The 22,817-nt window shown below is 46.9% G+C and overlaps 1 protein-coding gene across 1 annotated transcript in view; it reads left to right on the forward strand.

Annotated features, from left to right (window-relative positions):
• LOC311108674 (MAM domain-containing glycosylphosphatidylinositol anchor protein 2) overlaps positions 1 to 22,817 on the forward strand; it is a gene marked incomplete at both ends in the record, with an annotated part of 397,367 nt that overhangs the window by 202,152 nt on the left and 172,398 nt on the right. The window contains one exon of the mRNA XM_084151384.1: positions 18,652 to 18,848. Coding sequence (XP_084007510.1) covers positions 18,652 to 18,848 — 197 coding nt within the window. The remainder of the gene's footprint in view (positions 1 to 18,651; positions 18,849 to 22,817) is intronic.

Raw genomic sequence — 22,817 nt, forward strand, 5'->3', positions numbered from 1 at the left:
ACCAGGACGACTGATCCGTGTAAAGGAAAGAATGAATGGGGCCATGTATCGTGAGATTTTGAGTGAAAACCTCCTTCCATCAGCAAGGGCATTGAAGATGAAACGTGGCTGGGTCTTTCAGCATGACAATGATCCCAAACACACCGCCCGGGCAACGAAGGAGTGGCTTCGTAAGAAGCATTTCAAGGTCCTGGAGTCTCCAGATCTCAACCCCATAGAAAATCTTTGGAGGGAGTTGAAAGTCCGTGTTGCCCAGCGACAGCCCCAAAACATCACTGCTCTAGAGGAGATCTGCATGGAGGAATGGGCCAAAATACCAGCAGCAGTGTGTGAAAACCTTGTGAAGACTTACAGAAAACGTTTGACCTGTGTCATTGCCAACAAAGGGTATATAACAAAGTATTGAGAAACTTTTGTTATTGACCAAATACTTATTTTCCACCATAATTTGCAAATAAATTCATAAAAAATCCTACAATGTGATTTTCTGGATTATTTTTCCTCATTTTGTCTGTCATAGTTGACGTGTCCTTATGATGAAAATTACAGGCCTCTCTCATCTTTTTAAGTGGGAGAACTTGCACAATTGGTGGCTGACTAAATATTTTTTTTCCCCACTGTATGCTTAAAGTACTTTGTTTCTTCCTTCAAAATATAATTTGGTGAATTATGGGTGACTCCGTCAATTGTAACCAGTTTCATAATATATTACACTTGATCTTTCTTGAATAAGTTTCTCCATTTCTTTTTGTTTTTCTTCTAATTTATTCTGAGCCTCTATGTTACAGTTTTTATTGCCATCTATCTGTTCTTTTACACTTTCTATTTCCTTTCTTAGTATAAACTCTTTTGACCTAAATTGCTTTTGTTTTCGAGATGAGTACTGAATTGCATGGCCTCTAAAGGCACATTTAAAGGTGTCCCATACAATAAGGGGATTTGCTGTACCTATGTTATGTTGGAAAAAGTCAGTTATAAATTCCTTTTTTCTAATTATAAATAAATTATCATCCAATAGGCTTTGATTAAATTTCCAATATCCTCGCCCACGTGGAAATTCAGTAAGAGTAATGTACAGTGGGGAGAACAAGTATTTGATACACTGCCGATTTTGCAGGTTTTCCTACTTACAAAGTATGTAGAGGTCTGTAATTTTTATCATAGGTACACTTCAACTGTGAGAGACAGAATCCAAAAATCCAGAAAATCACATTGTATGATTTTTAAGTAATTAATTTGCATTTTATTGCATGACATAAGTATTTGATACATCAGAAAAGCAGAACTTAATATTTGGTACAGAAACCTTTGTTTGCAATTACAGAGATCATACGTTTCCTGTAGGTCTTGACCAAGTTTTGCACACACTGCAGCAGGGATTTTGGCCCACTCCTCCATACAGACCTTCTCCAGATCCTTCAGGTTTCGGGGCTGTCGCTGGGCAATACGGACTTTCAGCTCCCTCCAAAGATGTTCTATTGGGTTCAGGTCTGGAGACTGGCTAGGCCACTCCAGGACCTTGAGATGCTTCTTACGGAGCCACTCCTTAGTTGCCCTGGCTGTGTGTTTCGGGTCGTTGTCATGCTGGAAGACCCAGCCACGACCCATCTTCAATGCTCTTACTGAGGGAAGGAGGTTGTTGGCCAAGATCTCGCGAAAAATGGCCCCATCCATCCTCCCCTCAATACGGTGCAGTCGTCCTGTCCCCTTTGCAGAAAAGCAACCCCAAAGAATGATGTTTCCACCTCCATGCTTCACGGTTTGGATGGTGTTCTTGGGGTTGTACTCATCCTTCTTCTTCCTCCAAACATGGAGAATGGAGTTTAGACCAAAAAGCTCTATTTTTGTCTCATCAGACCATATGACCTTCTCCCATTCCTCCTCTGGATCATCCAGATGGTGATTGGCAAACTTCAGACGGGCCTGGACATGCACTGGCTTGAGCAGGGGGACCTTGCATGCGCTGCAGGATTTTAATCCATGACGGCGTAGTGTGTTACTAATTGTTTTCTTTGAGACTGTGGTCCCAGCTCTCTTCAGGTCATTGACCAGGTCCTGCCGTGTAGTTCTGGGCTGATCCCTCACCTTCCTCATGATCATTGATGCCCCACGAGGTGAGATCTTGCATGGAGCCCCAGACCGAGGGTGATTGACCGTCATCTTGAACTTCTTCAATTTTCTAATAATTGCGCCAACAGTTGTTGCCTTCTCACCAAGCTGCTTGCCTATTGTCCTGTAGCCTTTCCAGCCTTGTGCAGGTCTACCATTTTATCCCTGATGTCCTTACACAGCTCTCTGGTCTTGGCCATTGTGGAGAGGTTGGAGTCTGTTTGATTGAGTGTGTGCACAGGTGTCTTTTATACAGGTAACGAGTTCAAACAGGTGCAGTTAATACAGGTAATGAGTGGAGAACAGGAGGGCTTCTTAAAGAAAAACTAACAGGTCTGTGAGAGCCGGAATTCTTACTGGTTGGTAGGTGATCAAATACTTATGTCATGCAATAAAATGCTAATTAATTACTTAAACAATGTGATTTTCTGGATTTTTGTTTTAGATTCCGTCTCTCACAGTTGAAGTGTACCTATGATAAAAATGACAGACCTCTACATGCTTTGTAAGTAGGAAAACCTTCAAAATTGGCAGTGTATCAAATACTTGTTCTCCCCACTGTATATGCGTATTATATGATGGTCCGACCGCATTCTGTCCCCTATCAACACTTTTTTTTTACTTTTGGTGCCAACGAGAATGAGATAAGAAAGAAGTCAAGACGACTAGCTTGATTCAGTCTCCGCCATGTATATCTCACTAGGTCAGTATATTTAAGCCTCCATATATCTACTAGTTCTAATGTATCCATGACATTCACAATTTCCTTAAGAGCATGTGGGTGATTGTTTGTGGTGTGATTTCCTTTACGGTCTATTGAGCTATTTATAACAGTATTATAATCCCCCACCATAATAATATTGTCTTGAATTGCTTGCAGGGTTGATAATTTATTATATATATTGTCAAAGCATTGTGGATCATCATTATTTGGTCCGTAAAGGTTAATGAGCCATATATGTTTATGGTCCAATAACATATTTAAAATAATCCATCTAGCTTGCGTATCTATTTGGAGAATTTGCACATTCGGATCGAAATTACTATTAATTAATATCATCACCCCTTTTGAATTTCTTTGCCCATGGGAGAAGTATATTTCCCCCCCCCCCCCCCCCCCCCCCCATTCTTTTTTCCACGCTACTTCATCTCGAATTGTTGAATGAGTTTCCTGTATACAATAGATATTATATTCCTTCTCTTTGAGCCATGTAAATATTGTTCTTCTTTTGTTATTAAAAGCTAAGCCATTACAATTATAACTGGCTATATTTATTTCACCATACACCATAATGAGATACAAGTTTCAAGTCTATTTATCATTATATATGTTTGTAAATTTACCAATAAAAAATACCGTAATGATTGAGTGTCCATATAGCTGTACCGTGATATTTGCATTGCTACGGAGTAACCCTTCAATTGTTCTCCACTAATTCCCCCGCTAAAGCCCCTCCCCATCCCAAGTTGAGCCGTCATCCCAGTGATCAGCATCCCACCCACGTCCCTCCGGATCCCTAAGGCCCCGAGAGGCCAGGACCCATCCATCGAAAACAGCACACAGTGCCACCCACAAAACAGAAGCAGATTAACCGCCAAAAGCATTTCCAATGCTTTCACCTCTCTCTCTATATATATATCTATATAACTATTTAAAAAAAATTATGCATATCCTATTTTCCATCATTATCACTTAATATGCGTAATAATGTCGGCAGTTCACGTGTAGGATTCTAACATATAACCCGGATTGCCATTGTAATACATTTAATTCATTGACAAGCAATTATTATCCTAGCAAATAATTCCTGTGGTCCATCCCATACACCCCCCCCCCCCCTCCCCCCCAACATCCCCACCCCCCCACAACAGATGCCAGACAAGCACACACGCACATACTCACATACTCCAACACACTCAACCCCCCTCCTCCACAATCCACCATAAAATCAGATACTCAACGGCTGTTATATCCCAGAGCCCAACTCGAGAAATAACCTGATCTACGAGTGCACATACAGTTAAAGCTGATTGAGAAAGCATGCAGATTGAGCAGAAATTGATAACAATGTGAGATTTGATTAATCTACTTAATCTATGTCAAGTCCTAGGTGATGGAGATCAGATCCACCCTCTTCACCTGAGACACAAACACTCTGATCCCCTGTTGTAACCATTTTCCCAAGCATCTCCGTGCGGTCAGACCTTTGATTATTTTGTGCCACCTGGGCCACAATGATAAACCCCCTCTCTGATTGTCAGAGTGTGACCCCCTCCCCATGGGTTACTGCAGCCAGTGTAGCCAGCACTGCCACTACCTGGGTGGGCGTACCCAACCGGAATCCCCACCGGCTAGGTAAAAGGTCGTCAAGGTTCTCATTAGCAGCTTTGAGAATTTCCTTGTATATTATGCTCTCCCATCAGGGGGCTCTGGCTTTGTAGGACCAACCCTGCCAGGCAGGCTCAGAATCTTGAGGGGGCGGTGCTGCTCAAGTAGGTCTCTGACCACATTTATTTATCTGTTTAGGCTGCATACTCACAGCAGATCCATAAAAGAGATGGGAACTTCTCTTTGCTAAGAAGCTTATTTTTTCATTTTTTTTGCCATTTTAATTTAAAACAATCACAGTAAGGTACTTAATTGTTACCCAGAAGTGATTTGATATTGAATTAAAAATGGCTGCATTGGACCTTTAAAGAAGGGTAGCTAAGCACTTTTAGGAGCTGCTTTTAGGCCTCAATGTTAAAGAATGGGAGAGAGGGGGAGGGAAGAGGCCCTGCTCCAGAGCGTTAGGGCTTTTTGCCAGGTAATAGCTGCTCTCACTGATAACACTCATCCACGACTCTCTCTCTCTCCACCATCCACCAAAATATCCCCTTGCAATGAGAGCAGAGGACGCTCCGCCCCATACTGAGGGAATGATTGCAGTAGACAGCCACTGGATCTACCACCTCATTAACCCGGCATCTGGATGCCTGCAATTTGCAAGTTTCCCCCTTCCCCCCATTCCCCCTCCTTTCTCCTTCCCTTTCTCTTAGCAGAGATTGAAAGCAAATAGCTTATCTTAGACATAATGAGACTATTTCTACCCGTGGAAGGATAAACACAACAGTTTGAGGGAGGTCGATTGGCGCCGCATTGTAATCAACCTGGGGTAAATGATTAGTGCCACGGCAACAGGGTGAAATTAATCCACAGCCCTCTGACACGATGGGCTGACGGACTTAAAGCCTCATGGGTGTTCTGATCTCTCGCTCTCTCTCTTTCTCTCTATCTCTCTCTCACCCTTCCAAATGACTGTTGTAGATTAAATAGAGAGAAGGAGGGAGGGAGAGCTGATGAGCTCCCGCATTTTCCAGCATGTTTTTACAAAAAGATAGATTCAGAGTTAGATAAACTTGGATTTTTTGGCAAGAACATACACAGGATACTACCCACCACAACATAACCTTCACCCCAAATAAAAACTCCAAACTTACAACTTGATTTTGGACAAAATTACCTGGAAGGATTCCTACTACCAGAGATCCAATCTATACAGCAAATGCTCTGCCAAACAAACAACAGAAACCTGAAAACACCATCCAACCTGGAACTGAGTGAGTAATGTTTAGTCTGAAGCTACTTTTACAACCAATAAGAAAAATACACTACAATTATATATTTTACTTTATACGGACTGAAGGCTAAGTTAAGGCTACCAAGCTGACCGCAACTTCAATTTTCACTGAGGTGTGAAGCGAGAGGCGTCAAAGCCCTTGAGCCCAACAATGGCAGGAGAGTTCCACAGCCTACCCCACCCAAATGCAGAGGCATTTGAAGCTCCCTCCCGCTGCTCAGAGGATGTAAAAAACGATAAGGCACGAAAAGAGTACAAAAGGAACCTCCTTATGGAAAATCAAAAAACACTTTTTGCTGACTATTATAAAAATGGGAACATAAGCAACTCAATCTTCCACACAGACCATCCCCTGGCAATGCAGAGTGCTATATCAACACACTACTCTGTTAAGCTCCTGCAGGTTCATGCTCTACAACATCCGGAGAGTACGACCCTGCCTTACACAGGAAGCGGCACAGGTCCTAATCCAGGCACTTGTCATCTCCCGTCTGGACTACTGCAACTCGCTGTTGGCTGGCCTCCCTGCCTGTGCCATTAAACCCCTACAACTCATCCAGAATGCCGCAGCCCGTCTGGTGTTCAACCTTCCCAAGTTCTCTCACGTCACCCCCCTCCTCCGCACACTCCACTGGCTTCCAGTTGAAGCTCGCATCCGCTACAAGACCATGGTGCTTGCCTATGGAGCAGTGAGGGGAACGGCACCTCTGTACCTTCGGGCTCTGATCAGTCCCTACACCCAAACGAGGGCATTGCGTTCATCCACCTCTGGCTTGCTGGCTCCCCTTCCTCTGCGGAAGCATAGTTCCCGCTCAGCCCAGTCAAAACTGTTCGCTGCTCTGGCACCCCAATGGTGGAACAAGCTCCCTCACAACGCCAGGACAGCGGAGTCACTCACCACCTTCCGGAGACATTTGAAACCCCACCTCTTTAAGGAATACCTGGGATAGGATAAAGTAATCCTTCTACCCCCCCCCCCCCCCCCCCCCCCCAAAAAAAAAAAAATTGTAAAGTGGTTATCCCACTGGCTATAGGGTGAACGCACCAATTTGTGAGTCGCTCTGGATAAGAGCGTCTGCTAAATGACGTAAATGTGCCCTTGAGCAAGGCACTTAACCCTAATTGCTCCTGTAAGTCGCTCTGGATAAGAGCGTCTGCTAAATGACTAAAATGTAATGTAAATGTTAAGCGATGGGTGGAAACTCAGAATATTAGACAACGAGGACTCTGAGTCAGCCAATATAAATCTCTACAAGTCTGGAACAGTATTGGTACAGGGCAATCCCAAACAGTTTCAGCTGGACTTTCACCTAATCAAAGAAATAGCACTGCAGGAGAAGCTCTCCCTTGAGAAAGATACCCCCACCCCGAGTGGGTCAGAGCAGACCTCTTCATTATATAACCCCACAGACGAGCAACCTCAAGCGGAAAGTCAACCTCCCAGCACAGAGTACTACTCCCTCATTGAAATGAAGGATACATTTACCCAACTGGAGGTAAGGCAGGTGGAGCTGGAACAGCAGGTGATCACACTCCAGACCCGGAGAGAGACATATCTGCACTCTGAACTGTGATGAGACAACATCAACAGGAGAATGAGCAGGAGCAGGAGAAGAACAGAGCACTAGAGGAGAGGATTAGAGTGCTGGAGGAGAAGGTGAGAAAGATGTCTGATGACAGAGAACAACCCATTAGAGAGCTGGCCACCCCCACAGAGAATCCAGCAGAACAGCCCACCTCAGATCTTGACCGAAGTCTTGACACCACAGCAGAACAGTCCACCCCAGACCCTGACCATACCCTCGACATCACAGCCGGACAAACAAATGAAGAACCCCAAGCCCAGGGGATCCCACCCCCTCTGAGCACCCCCCCCCCCCCCCTGTCAGCCACCCTGATAGCCCTCCTGATGACCCCCCCACACCCACTGAGGACAAACACAAGCCATATATTGTACTCCTTATGGACTCAAACGGGAAATACATACAAGAAAATAAACTTTTTCCCAAACACACAGTGTCTAAATTCTGGTGTCCAAACACCCAGCGCACTCTAGATCTTCTGTCTGAGGACCAACTAGGGTCACCCAGCGACATAATAATACACACAGGCACAAACGACCTGAGAACACAGCAGGAAAGGGTGGCCACAGCACTCAAGGGAGTGATTGAAAAAGCTTATTCTACGTTCCCCAACGCACAAGTGGTTAACTCCACCCTGCTACCATACAACAGGTAAACGCAAGTATTTCCCGTGACTGTGCCTCAAAACCAAATGTCTACCTGGCCCACCACTCCACCCTGGACTTGAACAGCCTTTACGACTAGGTCCACCTATACAAGGCAGCAGTGCCCACCTTCGCCCGGACGCTAAAGGATAGCAGTGCCCCCCCCCCCGGACCTACACATAAAGGACCCACGCCGAGAGGACCTACATCCAGACCGCAGCACCACCAGCCACGTCCACACCCCCACCCCAACCAATCAACACCTCCCCAAGTCAACCATGCCCACACCCCATTTAGGCCCCCTCAGATCAGAGCTATGCCTCTCCTACCCACCCCCAAGGCCCACCATTCCCGCTAAGAGGGCCTCAACATGAAAGTCACACATACACCCAGGCCGTGAGCAGGCAAACAGGCCCAACCCCCACTCTTACACTAGCCCAAGCCAATGGCATGTACCAGATGCTCAGCAGGCTCTGCTCACACTTACTGGTCTGAGGCCAAACCACACAACTAACAACATTGGACACTTTATGGAGCACAAAGCCTTCACTATCTCATCATGGAATATCCAAGGCCTGAGTTAATCTGCCTTTGGCCTAAAGAGCAGGAACCTGGACTTCATCAAATAAATCAGAAATACAGACATTGTCATCCTACAAGAAACATGGTATAGAGGAGATGGACCCACTGGTTGCCCTCTAGTTTACAGAGAGCTGGTAGTTCCATCCACAAAACTACCAGGTGTGAAACAGGGAAGGGACTCAGGGGGTATGCTAATTTGGTATAGAGCAGACCTAACTCACTCTATTAAATTAATCAAAATAGGACAATTTTACATTTGGCTAGAAATTCAAAAGGAAATTATCTCAATAGAGACAAATGTCCTCCTGTGTGCTACCTATATCCCCCCACTAGAATCCCCATACTTGAATGAAGACAGCTTCTCCATGCTGGAGGGGGAAATCAATCACTTCCAGGCCCAGGGACATGTACTAGTCTGTGGCGACCTAAATGCCAGAACTGGACAATAACCTGACACCCTCAGCACACAAGGGGACAAACACATACCTGGAGGTGACAGCATTCCCTTCCATATATGCCCCCCTAGGCACAACTATGACAACATAACCAACAAAAACGGGTCACAACTCCTGCAGCTCTGTCGCACGCTGGGTATGTACATAGTTAATGGTAGGCTTCGAGGTACACCTATAGCTCATCTCTTCGAAGTAGCACTGTAGACTACTTTATCACTGACCTCAATTTAGAGTCTCTCAGAGCATTCACAGTCAGCCCACTGACACCCCTATCAGATCACAGCAAAATCACAGTCTACTTGAGCAGAGCAATACTCAATCATGAGGCATCAAAGACAAAGGAACTGAATAATATTAAGATATGCTATAGATGGAAGGAAAGTAGTGTAGAAACCTACCAAAAAACAATTAGGCAACAACAAATTCAAGCCCTTTTAGACAACTTCCTGGACAAAACGTTTCACTGTAATAGTGAATGTGTAAACTTGGCAGTAGAACACCTAAACAGTTTATTTGACCTCTCAACTATTTGCACATCCTTACAACACTGTATATAGACATAATATGACATTTGAAATGTCTGTATTCTTTTGGAACTTTTTGTGAGTGTAATGTTTACTGTTAATTTGTTATTGTTTATTTCACTTTTGTTATTATCTATTTCACTTGCTTTGGCAATGTAAACATATGTTTCCCATGCCAATAAAGCCCTTAAATTGAAATTGAATTGCTCGAGAGGGAAAAAGAGCTGGGGAGGGAGAAAGTGACAGGGGAATAGAGAGATGTGTGTGTCTCTTCAGGAGAATGGACATAAAAGAAAATGTGTTTCATGTTTTGAAGTGATAATGATCTGCTTTATTCTTTGTGCTTTCTCTTTTAATTCAAACCACTCGTCAGTGTCACGATGTTTAAATGGTGTGGTGTGGAATCAGGCGCAGAAGCAGATGTACAGTCCAACAAGACTTTACTAGAGAGCAAAATAATCCAAAAACGGCCTGAGGCCAAACAGACGCACACAGGCGTCAAACACGAGCGCACAAACACAGGGCGCAAAAACTCTCCTCAACCGAGGAGGAAGCTAATCGTTACTGGCGTACCGAAACACGGGTAACGCACAAACACCTGACACGAAACAATTACACACAACACTACACTAACAACAAGGAAACTAAATAGGGTGCTTAATGAGACATAACACAAGAAAGGTGTGGCTAACAGACAAAACTAATCAAACAGGAAACATGGAACATACAACGGTGGCAGCTAGAATTCCGGAGACGACGAACGCCGAAACCTGCCCGAACAAGGGAGAGAGGCAGCCTCGGCCGAAACCGTGACAGTACCCCCCCCTTGACGCGCGGCTCCAGACGTGCGCCGACTCCGGCCTTGGGGACGACCCGGAGGACGTGGAGCAGGGCGCGTCGGATACCCCCGATGGAATTCCGTCAGGAGCGACGGGTCCAAAATGTCTCTCCTCGGCACCCAGCACCGCTCCTCCGGACCGTACCCCTCCCACTCCACTAGATACTGGAGACCCCCCATCCGACGTCTCGAATCCAAGATGGACCTCACGGAGTACGCCGGTGCCCCCTCGATGTCCAATGGGGGCGGGGGAGTCTCCCCTATCTCATTTTCTTGGAGCGGGCCCGCTACCACCGGCCTGAGAAGGGACACATGGAACGAGGGGTTAATACACTTATACTCCACAGGTAGCTGTAATCTATAACATACCTCGTTCAACCTTCTCAGGACTTTAAATGGCCCTACAAACCGCCGACCCAGTTTCCGACAGGGCAGGCGGAGGGGCAGGTTTCTGGTAGAGAGCCAGACTCGATCACCAGGTGCGTACACCGGTGCCTCACTGCGGTGGAGATCAGCGCTCGCCTTCTGACGTCGGAGGGCCCGCTGCAGGTGGACGTGTGCAGCGTTCCAAGTCTCCTCCGAGCGCCGCGCCCACTCATCCACCGCAGGAGCCTCGATCTGGCTCTGCTGCCAGGGTGCCAGAACCGGCTGGTAACCTAACACACATTGAAATGGAGTTAGGTTAGTGGAGGAATGGCGTAGGGAATTCTGGGCCATCTCGGCCCAGGGAACGTACCTTGACCACTCCTCCGGCCGGTCCTGGCAGTATGTTCTGAGAAACCTACCCACATCCTGGTTTACGCGTTCCACCTGCCCATTACTCTCCGGGTGGTACCCCGAGGTGAGGCTCACCGAGACCCCCAACCGCTCCATAAACGCTCTCCAGACTCTGGAGGTGAATTGGGGACCCCGATCAGCCACAATGTCCTCGGGTACCCCGTAGTGCCGGAACACATGGGTGAACAGTGCCTCGGCAGTTTGTAGGGCAGTAGGAAGACCCGGCATGGGGAGCAAACGACAGGCCTTAGAGAACCGGTCCACAACGACCAGGATAGTAGTATTCCCTTGGGAGAGGGGAAGGTCTGTTATAAAGTCCACAGAGAGGTGGGACCATGGTCGTTGTGGAACGGGCAGGGGTAGCAACTTACCCCTAGGCAGATGTCTAGGCGCCTTACACTGGGCGCACACCGAGCAGGAGGAAACATAAACCCTCACATCCCTTGCCACCGTGGGCCACCAGTACTTGGCACTAAGACAGTGCACTGTCCGGCCGATACCCGGATGTCCAGAGGAGGGTGACGTGTGAGCCCAATAGATCAATCGATCCCGAACCTCGAGCGGAACGTACTTCCGACCCTCCGGGCACTGTGGTGGACTAGGGTCGGTGCGTAACGCCCGCTCGAGTTCAGTATCGACCTCCCACACTACCGGTGCCACCAGACACGACTCAGGCAGTATGGGAGTGGGCTCCACGGACCTCTCCTCCGTGTCATACCGCCGAGACAGCGCATCTGCCTTGCCATTCTGTGACCCAGGGATGTACGTGATTTTAAAAGTAAACCTGGTCAAGAACATACTCCATCTTGCCTGGCGAGGGTTCAGCCTCCTCGCCGCCCGGATGTACTCCAGGTTACGGTGGTCCGTCAAAATGAGGAAAGGGTGTTGAGCCCCCTCAAGCCAGTGCCTCCACACCTTTAGAGCCTGTACCACGGCTAACAGCTCCCTGTCCCCTACGTCATAGTTCCGCTCCGCCGGACTGAGCTTCTTAGAATAAAAAGCACAGGGGCGGAGTTTAGGTGGCGCGCCAGACCGTTGTGAAAGCACGGCTCCTAAACCGGCCTCTGACGCGTCCACCTCTACCTGGAACGGCAAAGAGGGATCCGGATGCGCCAGCACCGGGGCCGAGGTAAACAGGTCCTTCAGCCTCCCAAACGCCCTGTCCGCCTCGGCCGACCACTGCAGACGCACCGGACCCTCCTTCAACAGAGACGTGATGGGAGCTGCCACCTGTCCAAAACCCCGGATAAACCTCCTGTAGTAATTTGCAAACCCCAAAAACTGCTGCACCTCTTTCACAGTGGTTGGTGTTTGCCAATTACGCACGGCCGACACCCGGTCTCCCTCCATCTTCACCCCTGACGCAGACAACTGATAACCCAAAAAGGAGACCGACTCCTGGAAAAACAGACACTTCTCTGCCTTCACATACAGGTCGTGCTCCACCAGCCTCCGCAACACTCTACGCACCAGGGCCACATGCTCGACACGGGTAGGCGAGTACACGAGAATGTCATCAATGTACACAACCACCCCCTGCCCCTGCATGTCCCTGAAGATCTCATCCACGAATGATTGGAAAACTGACGGAGCGTTCATCAACCCGTATGGCATGACCAGATACTCGTAATGGCCCGAGGTGGTACTAAAGGCTGTCTTCCATTCATCACCCTCCCTGATGCGCACCAAGTTGTACGCGCTCCTGAGATCTAATTTCGTGAAGAAACGCGCCCCATGCAACGACTCTGTACTTCACCGTAATCTGATTGAGACCACGGTAATCGATGCACGGGCGCAAACCACCATCCTTTTTCTTCACAAAAAAGAAACTCAAGGACGCAGGGGAAGTGGAAGGCCGTATGTATCCTTGTCTCAGAGATTCGTCTATGTAAATCTCCATAGCTTTCTTCTCCTCCTGAGACAGAGGATACACATGGCTCCGTGGGAGCGCAGCTCCTGCCTGGAGGTCTATCGCACAATCTCCCTGCCTATGGGGTGGCAACCGCGTCGCCCTCGCCTTACTAAACGCAATAGCCAAATCCCCATACTCAGGGGGAACGTGCAATGCGGGCACCTGGTTTGGACTCTCCACCGAGGTAGCCCCTACGGAAACGCCCAAACATCTACCCACACACTGAGCAGACCACTCCATCAGAGCCCTCTCCTGCCACGAAATAGCTGGGTTATGGGTACTCAACCAGGGCATGCCCAGCACCACCGGATACGCAGGAGAGTCAATCAGGAACAGCTGAATCATCTCCTGATGATTCCCCTGCGCACACATCCTAAGTGGCGCCGTGACCTCCCTGATTAAGCCCGTACCCAACGGACGACTATCTAGGGCATGAACGGGGAAAGGAACATCAACAGGAATAAGGGGAATCCCTAACGCTAAACAAAACTTTTTATCAATAAAATTCCCAGCCGCGCCTGAATCTACCAGCGCCTTATGCTGGGAATGAGGTGCTACCTGTGGAAAACGCACAGGCATCCAAAAATGGGCAACAGTGAGCTCTGGGTGAGTGGGGCGCCTACTCACCTGGAGGGAATCCCCAGTGCGGGACCTGTCGTCATCCTCCCTAGGAGGCCATCCCCAGCACCTAGCCGCGGTGTGTCCTCCCCGACCACAGTTGGTGCAGTGGATGGACCCCCTAACCAACCGACTCCTCCTCTCTCTAGCGCCAGCGCCCCCGAGCTCCATAGGACACGGCTCGGAGGCGCTGGAGGGTGAAATGGACGGACCCCTCTCAGGACGACCGCGGGTGGCCAATAGGTTATCCAGCCTGATGGACATGTCGACCAGCTGGTCGAAAGAGAGACTGGTGTCCCTACAAGCCAGCTCCCGACGGACGTCCTCTCGTAGGCTACATCTGTATAGATCGACGAGGGCCCGCTCATTCCACCCTGCATCTGCCGCTAGAGTACGGAATTCGAGAGCGAATTCTTGGGCACTCCTCCTCCCCTGCCGGAGGAAGACCCATTCCAACGCCTTCCCGGACAGGCAGGAGATCAGGGCGGACACGCTCTCATGCCCCGAGGGTGCCGGGTGTACGGTGGCCAGGTATAGCTCCACCTGGAGGAGGAATCCCTGACACCCAGCCGCGGTTCCTTCGTAGGCCCTCGGGAGAGAGAGTCGGATTCCTCGGGGTTCTGGCGCTGGGATGGGCGGACTGGCCGATGGTGCTGGCAGTGAGGGAGGTGGTGGAGGCGCTCCCCAGCCTCGGAGCGTGGTGATCACCTCCTGCAGGGCGGTCCCCATCTGCTGTATCTGGTCCTGTTGTTCCCGGACCTGGACCTCCAGTCTCGTCGGGGCTGCTTCGGCTCCTGCTGATTCCATGTCGGGTGTGTAATTCTGTCACGATGTTTAAATGGTGTGGTGTGGAATCAGGCGCAGAAGCAGATGTACAGTCCAACAAGACTTTACTAGAGAGCAAAATAATCCAAAAACGGCCTGAGGCCAAACAGACGCACACAGGCGTCAAACACGAGCGCACAAACACAGGGCGCAAAAACTCTCCTCAACCGAGGAGGAAGCTAATCGTTACTGGCGTACCGAAACACGGGTAACGCACAAACACCTGACACGAAACAATTACACACAACACTACACTAACAACAAGGAAACTAAATAGGGTGCTTAATGAGACATAACACAAGACAGGTGTGGCTAACAGACAAAACTAATCAAACAGGAAACATGGAACATACAACGGTGGCAGCTAGAATTCCGGAGACGACGAACGCCGAAACCTGCCCGAACAAGGGAGAGAGGCAGCCTCGGCCGAAACCGTGACAGTCAGCCCATTTGTCAAACACAATATTTCGGGAAGGAGAATCGTTTTTCCTATTCATCATGAATAGCTAGCACCCAATGTCTGTGTTCTAATTTCTCAATGGCTGTATTACCAAAGTAATCTACTGGACTGTAGTACTGATGAAATCAACCAGACAATCGTGAAAGCATGAAGCATGAAGAGTATACACTAGCATCCTTATACTATAATGTGCACTTCCACTAGAGAACCGCCATCATTAACATTCTCCATGTTCCCTGCCTGCAGAAGAGTTTGTATGACGCATAGAGTAAACGATATGAGTAAACGATTTGACATGCCACCACCTTCTCTCTCTCTCTCTCTCTCTCTCTCTCTCTCTCTCTCTCTCTCTCTCTCTCTCTCTCTCTCTCTCTCTCTCTCTCTCTCTCTCTCTCTCTCTCTCTCTCTCTCTCTCTCTCTCTCTCTCTCTCTCTCTCTCTCTCTCTCTCTCTCTCTCTCTCTCTCTCTCTCTCTCTCTCTCTCTCTCTCTCTCTCTCTCTCTCTCTCTCTCTCTCTCTCTCTCTCTCTCTCTCTCTCTCACGTCTGAAACGGGAAGATCTCAACATTGTGTTGTGACTCTCTGGTCATGACTGTGTGCTTGGTGGGAGTGAGAGCGGCCGGTGACATAATAAAAGGTTAACTTGGTGCCACGGAGCATTGAGCTGTACAGTACATGGACATATTTATTTGCCTGGGAACCACCCGTTAACACACACACGCACACACACACATACACATACACCTCCTCTGGGCTCTGTACATTAAGCGTGACTCTTAAAGGTAATTGCACAAGAGCAACATGCGAAGTAACATCCTCACAGCAGAGAGAGAGAGGACGGATGGTGAAGGTGGAATTTTGTTTGAAATTCATCAAATTTTTATCCAGTGCGTACATTTCCATATTTCCATATTTATCTCTCCACACTGTGCTCCTAGCATCAATCCACTTCCTCCGTGCATACATTTGACTATAAATAGTCCCACCTCCCCTCCCAAATTGTCCATAGCACACGCACACACACACACACACACACACACACACACACACACACACACACACACACACACACACACACACACACACACACACACACACACACACACCTACTAGCTGCCCCCACTCTCACAAACAGGATAGTTGACAAGCCCCAATCAGGTTGTGCATTCAGAAACACGTGTATCCATCCCAGGGTAGATACGATACGGCTCCTTCTGAATCACTGCCTTTCCGTCACACTCCACAAATTGAGTGTCTGAATCAGGCAGAGAGTAGGGGAACCAGGGAAGAGCTGGAGATAAGATGTGGGATTCATACACAAACACACATACACGCACACACAAGCTTGCATACCACACACGTGTGAATACACACCCCACATACACACACACACACACAAACACACACACCAACACCATCCTCCCTTCTTCTCCATAATGAAACAGTATATTTATTTAGAGCAATGTGCACAGCCAAAACATCTCCAGTCAATCGCTCTGTCTTTTCCTCCGCATGGCTGTCAGTCTCTCTCCTCCCAGAGATAATTGCTGCCCATACCTGAGCTGAGCCTCTGTAATGTAATGACACACACATACACACACACACACACACACACACACACACACACACACAAACAGAGTAATGTAATGGCTTTTGGATGAAGTATTGACCACTGCTGGGGTTTGATTAAGGTGCTGTAGGCCAGAGCATGTAACTGAGGAATAAGCATTGTGGTCCGCACGTGTGTGCAGAGATTTTTCTGCCACTGTATTCCTTGGGTGGGCCGCCTAAGCGTTTTTTTTTGTTGAGTCGCCTAAGTCCAAACAGTGTAAAAAACAAATAACAATATTCATATTTTTTGGGTTAATTCATTTTCGGGATGGAAAAACGCTTTTAGTGTAAACTTAAATGACTAAAACCCTATATAAAGTATGTAGAAAAGATAATGGATCTATATATTTTTGTAAAATAATATAATCGTTGAAAACTATCACCAAAAAAAACAATGAATTTAGCAGTATTACTTTTGTTATTATGTTTGAGTCAAAGGAACACAGCATTAGCCATGGCAAAATACATAGAATTGCAGGAAACTAGCTTTTAAACTGCAAAATGTTCTCTCAGCTTCATGGAAGAATATGCAGAATCGCAGGAAATTTGGTTTAAAACTGCCACCATTTATCTCAGCTGCATGGCAAAAAGTGTAGAATTGCAGAAAATGTGCTTTAAAACTGCAATAATGTATTTGAGCTCCATGGTGAAATTTGCTTAACAATTATTACAGAGCCAATATAGGGGCCTCAAATGTAGCCCGGGCCGACGTCCGACCGCGCCCCCTACCACGCCCCCTGCCACACCCACCACCAAAGCCCCTTTTTGTTCCTGAAAACCCCCTGGTGTATGTGTTTGCCTGTGTGCACTCCTGCGTGTGCGTGCATGCGTATGTGTACGGTGCGGCCAGTATGCTCCCTAAATAGGTCCTGGGGCGTAACTCAGAGGGAGGACGATACTGGCAGTCTGAATTCAAGGCATGCATCCATTGATTAACCGCTCCAATTCAATGCCTAATATCGTTTTCTCAGCAAATGTTTAACAGTGGAATGAAAATAGTTGTACATGGAGATTGAGATTGAGAGATAAGCACAGAACGTCATCCGTAATCATTTAGGGTATTTTAGCATGATGGGATAACTTGGTTTTTCCTTAATCAATTCCATTTAAATTGCCTGTTCGCTTGCATTGAGAACTGATTGCATCTCAGAGGGAGATGAAAAGGGGAAATGGACTAGCCCCCTTTTAGTTTATTTGACTGTGCAAATGGACATGATCTTAAAAAGGTGAGCATTAGCATGCTAAAAGACAGACAGAGTTATGATGAACACTTATTTGCCAAGGCTTTAATCGTCAGGCGAGTTAGATTATTAACTTTGAATCCATTTAATAAACCGCGAGCGCTTTGCTCAAATAGCTAACTGTCAGACAGACGGGGAAAACTTCGCTCTGATGTGTTGGGAAATGGGGATGAGGAAACAGAGATATTAATTTACTGATCTCCTGTTAGGGACAAGAGGGCAATTAAATAGTATCTTAAAGAGTGATAGGCATCAGGGAAGTGTTTGCGGAGGATATTCGAGATTTTTTGCGGACCTTTCCCATGTCTGTCTTACAGTACTTTCACTTTGAAGGCTGTGCATGCTAGCTCATTGATTAGGAAAGTCGAGGGGATGTATTGATCCTGGAGTTCATGTGGAGGCAGGAGATCTGAGAGTCTGTGTGTGCGTGTGCGTGCGTGTGTATTTGGACCTCTGTCGAGCTTGTCTTACTCTTTACCTCACTTTTCAACTCTATCAGGCTGCCTGCAGGTGACATATCTGCAAAACGACTATATTTGTGTTGAATGTGTCTTTCTTGTTTATGATAATGAAGCCATTTGATTGATTATTTATTGGATTGATTACTTGCCTTATCGACCAATTAATTGATTGTACTCTACCCTTTTGTCCTAAAAGAGTAATTGGGGTCATTGAAATACAATAAAGTATGATATCCGTGTTAATAATCCAAATGTCATATTGGTTAGCTAGCCACTCAATTGATTTCTCAATGGATTCATTACTTGCACGATTGATGGATTGATTCATTCATTGATTCATGAATTCATCAATGGATTTACCTCTCCTCTTCCTCTGTTCCTCTCTGTCTCCAGACCTGGATGACCCTTTAGTGACGGTGCACCAGAGTGTAGGAGAGGCCAAAGAGCAGTTCTATTACGAGAGGACAGTGTTCCTGCGCTGCGTGGCCAACTCCAATCCCCCAGTCCGCTACAGCTGGCACCGCGGACGAGATGTCCTCTCACAGGGTTCCGACAAGGGAGTGGAGATCTACGAACCATTCTTCACACAGGTAAGGGGGAGGCAATATACTACACTTACTGTATATCAGGGTGGGGTCAATGTAGAGATCTCAATATACTATAGACTCTGGGTGGGGTGACCCCTGGGTGTGCTGAAATATACTTATATAAATAAGGGTGTCCCCAGAGACTTCTATGGGAAAGAGAGAGGGAAAAAGAGGGAATGAGAATGAAAGAAAGAGAGAGAGACAGAAAGAGGTAGGGGAGAGAGCAACAGAGTGCACTATCAGAGATGATACAAGCAAGCGAGCCTGAGGTTGGCTGCCATTCTGAGTCTCCAGTTCCCTCATTTTCCTCTCCCCTCCTAGTCCACCTCTTCTTTTCTCTGTCCTCTTCTCTCATCTTCCCTTCTCTCTCTTCCCTCCCTCCTTCTTCCTTCCCTCAGCCCAACAAGCGTTTGTACTGAGCAGAGATAAAACACAGGCGTGGCATTTCAAACCCAGCATGGGAATGTGGCCCGGTAATTAGCCAGAAAGTGACACACTTTCATTGAGGGCTCCCTCCTCCTCCTCCACCTCCTCCTCCTCCTCCTCTCTTCCCTCCTCATCTCCCTTCTCTCCCTCTTCCCTGCCTTATTCCCTGTGGCAAGCACGAGAAGAACAGAAAGATCAAGGGATGCGTTTAAAATCACCGTGTGTTTTCCCCATTGTTAAATACCAGCTTACCGTTTCTCTCGGGCGAAGGTTAGGAGGAGAGGAGAGAGGGATTGTGTTAGGGGTGGAGAGGAAAGGGGGATGGTGTTAACTTGTGTTGGGAGGTCATTTTAGACCATGGTGACCAGGTCTTGTTGAGGTCGGTGGTGGAAACTTTTCTGGCGTGTGTGTGTTGATCACACAGCTGTGTCTGTGCACCCAGACCGGCAATCAAGCAGTTTCTTCATCCATTCATTCACCTCTGGGGGCGGCAGGTAGCCTAGCGGTTAAGAGCATTGGGCAAGTAACTGAAAGGTCGCTTGTTCGAATCGCCAAGCCGATTGTTGATGTGCCCTTGAGCAAGGCACTTAACCCTAATTGCTCCTGTAAATCGCTTTGATTAATTCCTCCATCCAACCCTCTCTCTTACAGCCCCTCCTTCTCTTTCTATCCTTTACTCCTTCATCCCTCTTTTCATGGTTCCCTCCAATCTGTTACATCTCTCACACAACCCTTCATCTTTCATCCATCTTTCATCCATCCATCCCTCCAAATGTCTTTTCTCCATCCTTTTCATCAACCTCTTTCATATCCTTGTCCATCCCTCTCACCAATCCCTTACATCTCTCCCACCTACTCCATTCCTTCCTCCAACCCCCTTGTCTTCCAAATATATTTGTATTCCTATTTGTCTCCCACTATGTTAAACTCAGGCTTGGATACGTTACTTTCTAAATGTAATCCGTTACAGTTACTAGTTACCTGTCCAAAATTGTAATCAGTAAAGTAACTTTTGGATTACCCAAACTCAGTATCGTAATCTGATTACATTCAGTTACTTTTAGATTACTTTCCCCTTAAGAGGCATTAGAAGGAGACAAAAATGTATGTTACCAATTGAATTACATCTATTACAGGATAAATCAATGTTAAATCTTACATAGCTGGCCATATATGGATGTTAAATTTTACTTTATGGGTTGGTTATGTAGGATCCTTCTAACCCATCACTTTATACTTGTAGCTCCTCCAGTGACAGGCATGAGGCAAGAGGTCTTGATTTGAATACAGGGCTTTAATGCTGGTCAACCCGTGAGAACTGGTTTAAAGAAAGAAAAAATACATTAACAAAATAATGCCATATGCATGTCTCACACATCTGGCGTTATAATCAAGCTCATACAGCTAGACACTTTATGTATATTTTACACCAAAAAATGACGCACGTAAACACAAACACCCTCATAGCAAAATAAATAGTCAACAAACCTCATTGCTGCTTATCACACAGAGGTGCTAAACATCCTTTTAAATGTCCTTTATCTTCTTCTGTATACTTTCTTTGTAAGTATGCACTTAAACACGATAACAGTGGAAAAATAATTTGCTTTTTGCGGTAAAGTTTCCTCGGTGCGTCGCTAAAGGCGCTCGGGTGACAACACTCGGGCGGAACCAATAATTAGTTCCGTCTTGCTGTAAACGTACAATTCAGAAGAAATTAAATAATAAAAAGTGCAAATACATGAAATAAACTAAAGTGCTAATACATGAAATAAACTGGCGACAGAGGCAGTTACACTCCCACCAAATCACATGTGATTTCTTAAAACTTGGAGACAAACCTACTGCATGAATAAATTAAATGAAACTCTGTCCTAATAAACAACTAATAAACTGTGTGTGAGTGTATGATAGAACCATCAGTCTGCTTCTAGCAATGTAACTGTTTTCTGAATGGGTCTCTCCAGGTAAACAGGTTTGGCTGTACGCTTTCCTCTTCCATCCAGGGAGGAGTCACTGATGAGTAACTTGAGTCTCCTCACTCTTTCATCACTTCCAGGATACACCTCGATGACTCTTGCTAGCTTCCATTGGTTTTGTGGTGTGGCAGCATCTTGTAACAGAACAATGTCACCGACCTTTGCATTTCTGCGATCTTTGGTCCACTTCTGTCTGTGTTGGAGATTCAGGAGATACTCCTTTTTCCATCGTACCCAAAAGTTGTTGGTTAAGAGTTGAACTCTGCGCCATCTTTTGCGGAGGTAGAGATCCTCCTTGACAAACTTTCCAGGAGGAGGGAGAATGATTGTGGATTTCATGGTCAAGATGTGGTTTGGTGTCAAGGGCTCTGGACTGGTAGAATCGTTCAGATGATCAGTGGTTAGAGGTCTGCTATTCACAACCACCATAACCTCATATAGAAATGTTCGTAGGGAAGAGGAGTCAAGTTGTCTGGACGACTGTTCTAGAATGGACGCCAGGACACTTCTGTTGTGCGGATTTGTCTTTCCCAGACTCCATATGACTTGAGGCAGGGGTGTTCATGATGATCTCGCAGCCCAAATCTTTGAGCTCTTCTTGATCCATCTCTTTCAGTGCTTCAATGAACTCACGCCTTGCTCCGACAAAGTTTGTCCCTTGATCACACCTTATCTGCCTTACTGATCCACGAATGGCGATGAATGAACGCAGAGCATTGATAAAGGCATCTGAGGTCAAGTCATCAAGTGCTTCAATGTGAACTCCTCTTGAACACATGCAGGTGAGCAACAGCCCATAACGCTTTAGCTCCTTTCTTCCTTCCTTAATGTGAAATGGTCCGAAGCAGTCCATTCCACAGTAAGTGAATGGAGCAGTTGTTTCCATCCGCTCTTCTGGAAGGTCTGCCATCCTTTGTTGCTCTGTGCATCTTCGGAACCTTCTGCAACTTGTGCACTTGTGAATATGGGATGAAACAAGCTTGCTGCAACCCAGGATCCATACGCCATTGGATCGGAGTTCATTTATAGTCATTCCTCGACCTTGATGGTACACTCTCTCATGATAGTGCTTGACGAGCAATGCAGAAACATGACTGTCTCTAGGAAGTACTGCTGGATGCCTCACATGTGGATGTAGGGCAGCATTAGCTAAGCGGCCTCCTACTCTGATTACACCTTGATCATCCAGGAACGGACATAGTTTGTGCAACTGGTTGGCTTTGTCTTTGACCTTTGTCTCCTTATGATGTCTAAGGCGTTGAATTTCTTGAGAGAGAGTTGCTTCCTGGACCATCTTGATTATGGTCAGCTCCGCCTCTTTCCTTTCCTCCAAGTTCGAGGCCTCACAGGACTTTGGCTTGAGACCTTTGATTTTCTTAGCACAGCGCTTGAGTCTGGCAACAGCCTTCACCATTCTTGCCCAGTCTGAGAACTTGTGTAGACGATCTAAAATTGTTTTTGCTTCTTCTGCCTGAGTGTCATGAACCTGAGCTTTCTTGACCTCTGGGTCACTGCTCTCGATCTCTCCCACCATGACAACTCCAGTTGGTAGCTCTTTTAGCCAAAG

Source organism: Coregonus lavaretus (assembly GCF_964263955.1).
Source record: "Coregonus lavaretus genome assembly, chromosome: 33".
Taxonomy (NCBI): Eukaryota; Metazoa; Chordata; class Actinopteri; order Salmoniformes; family Salmonidae; genus Coregonus; species Coregonus lavaretus.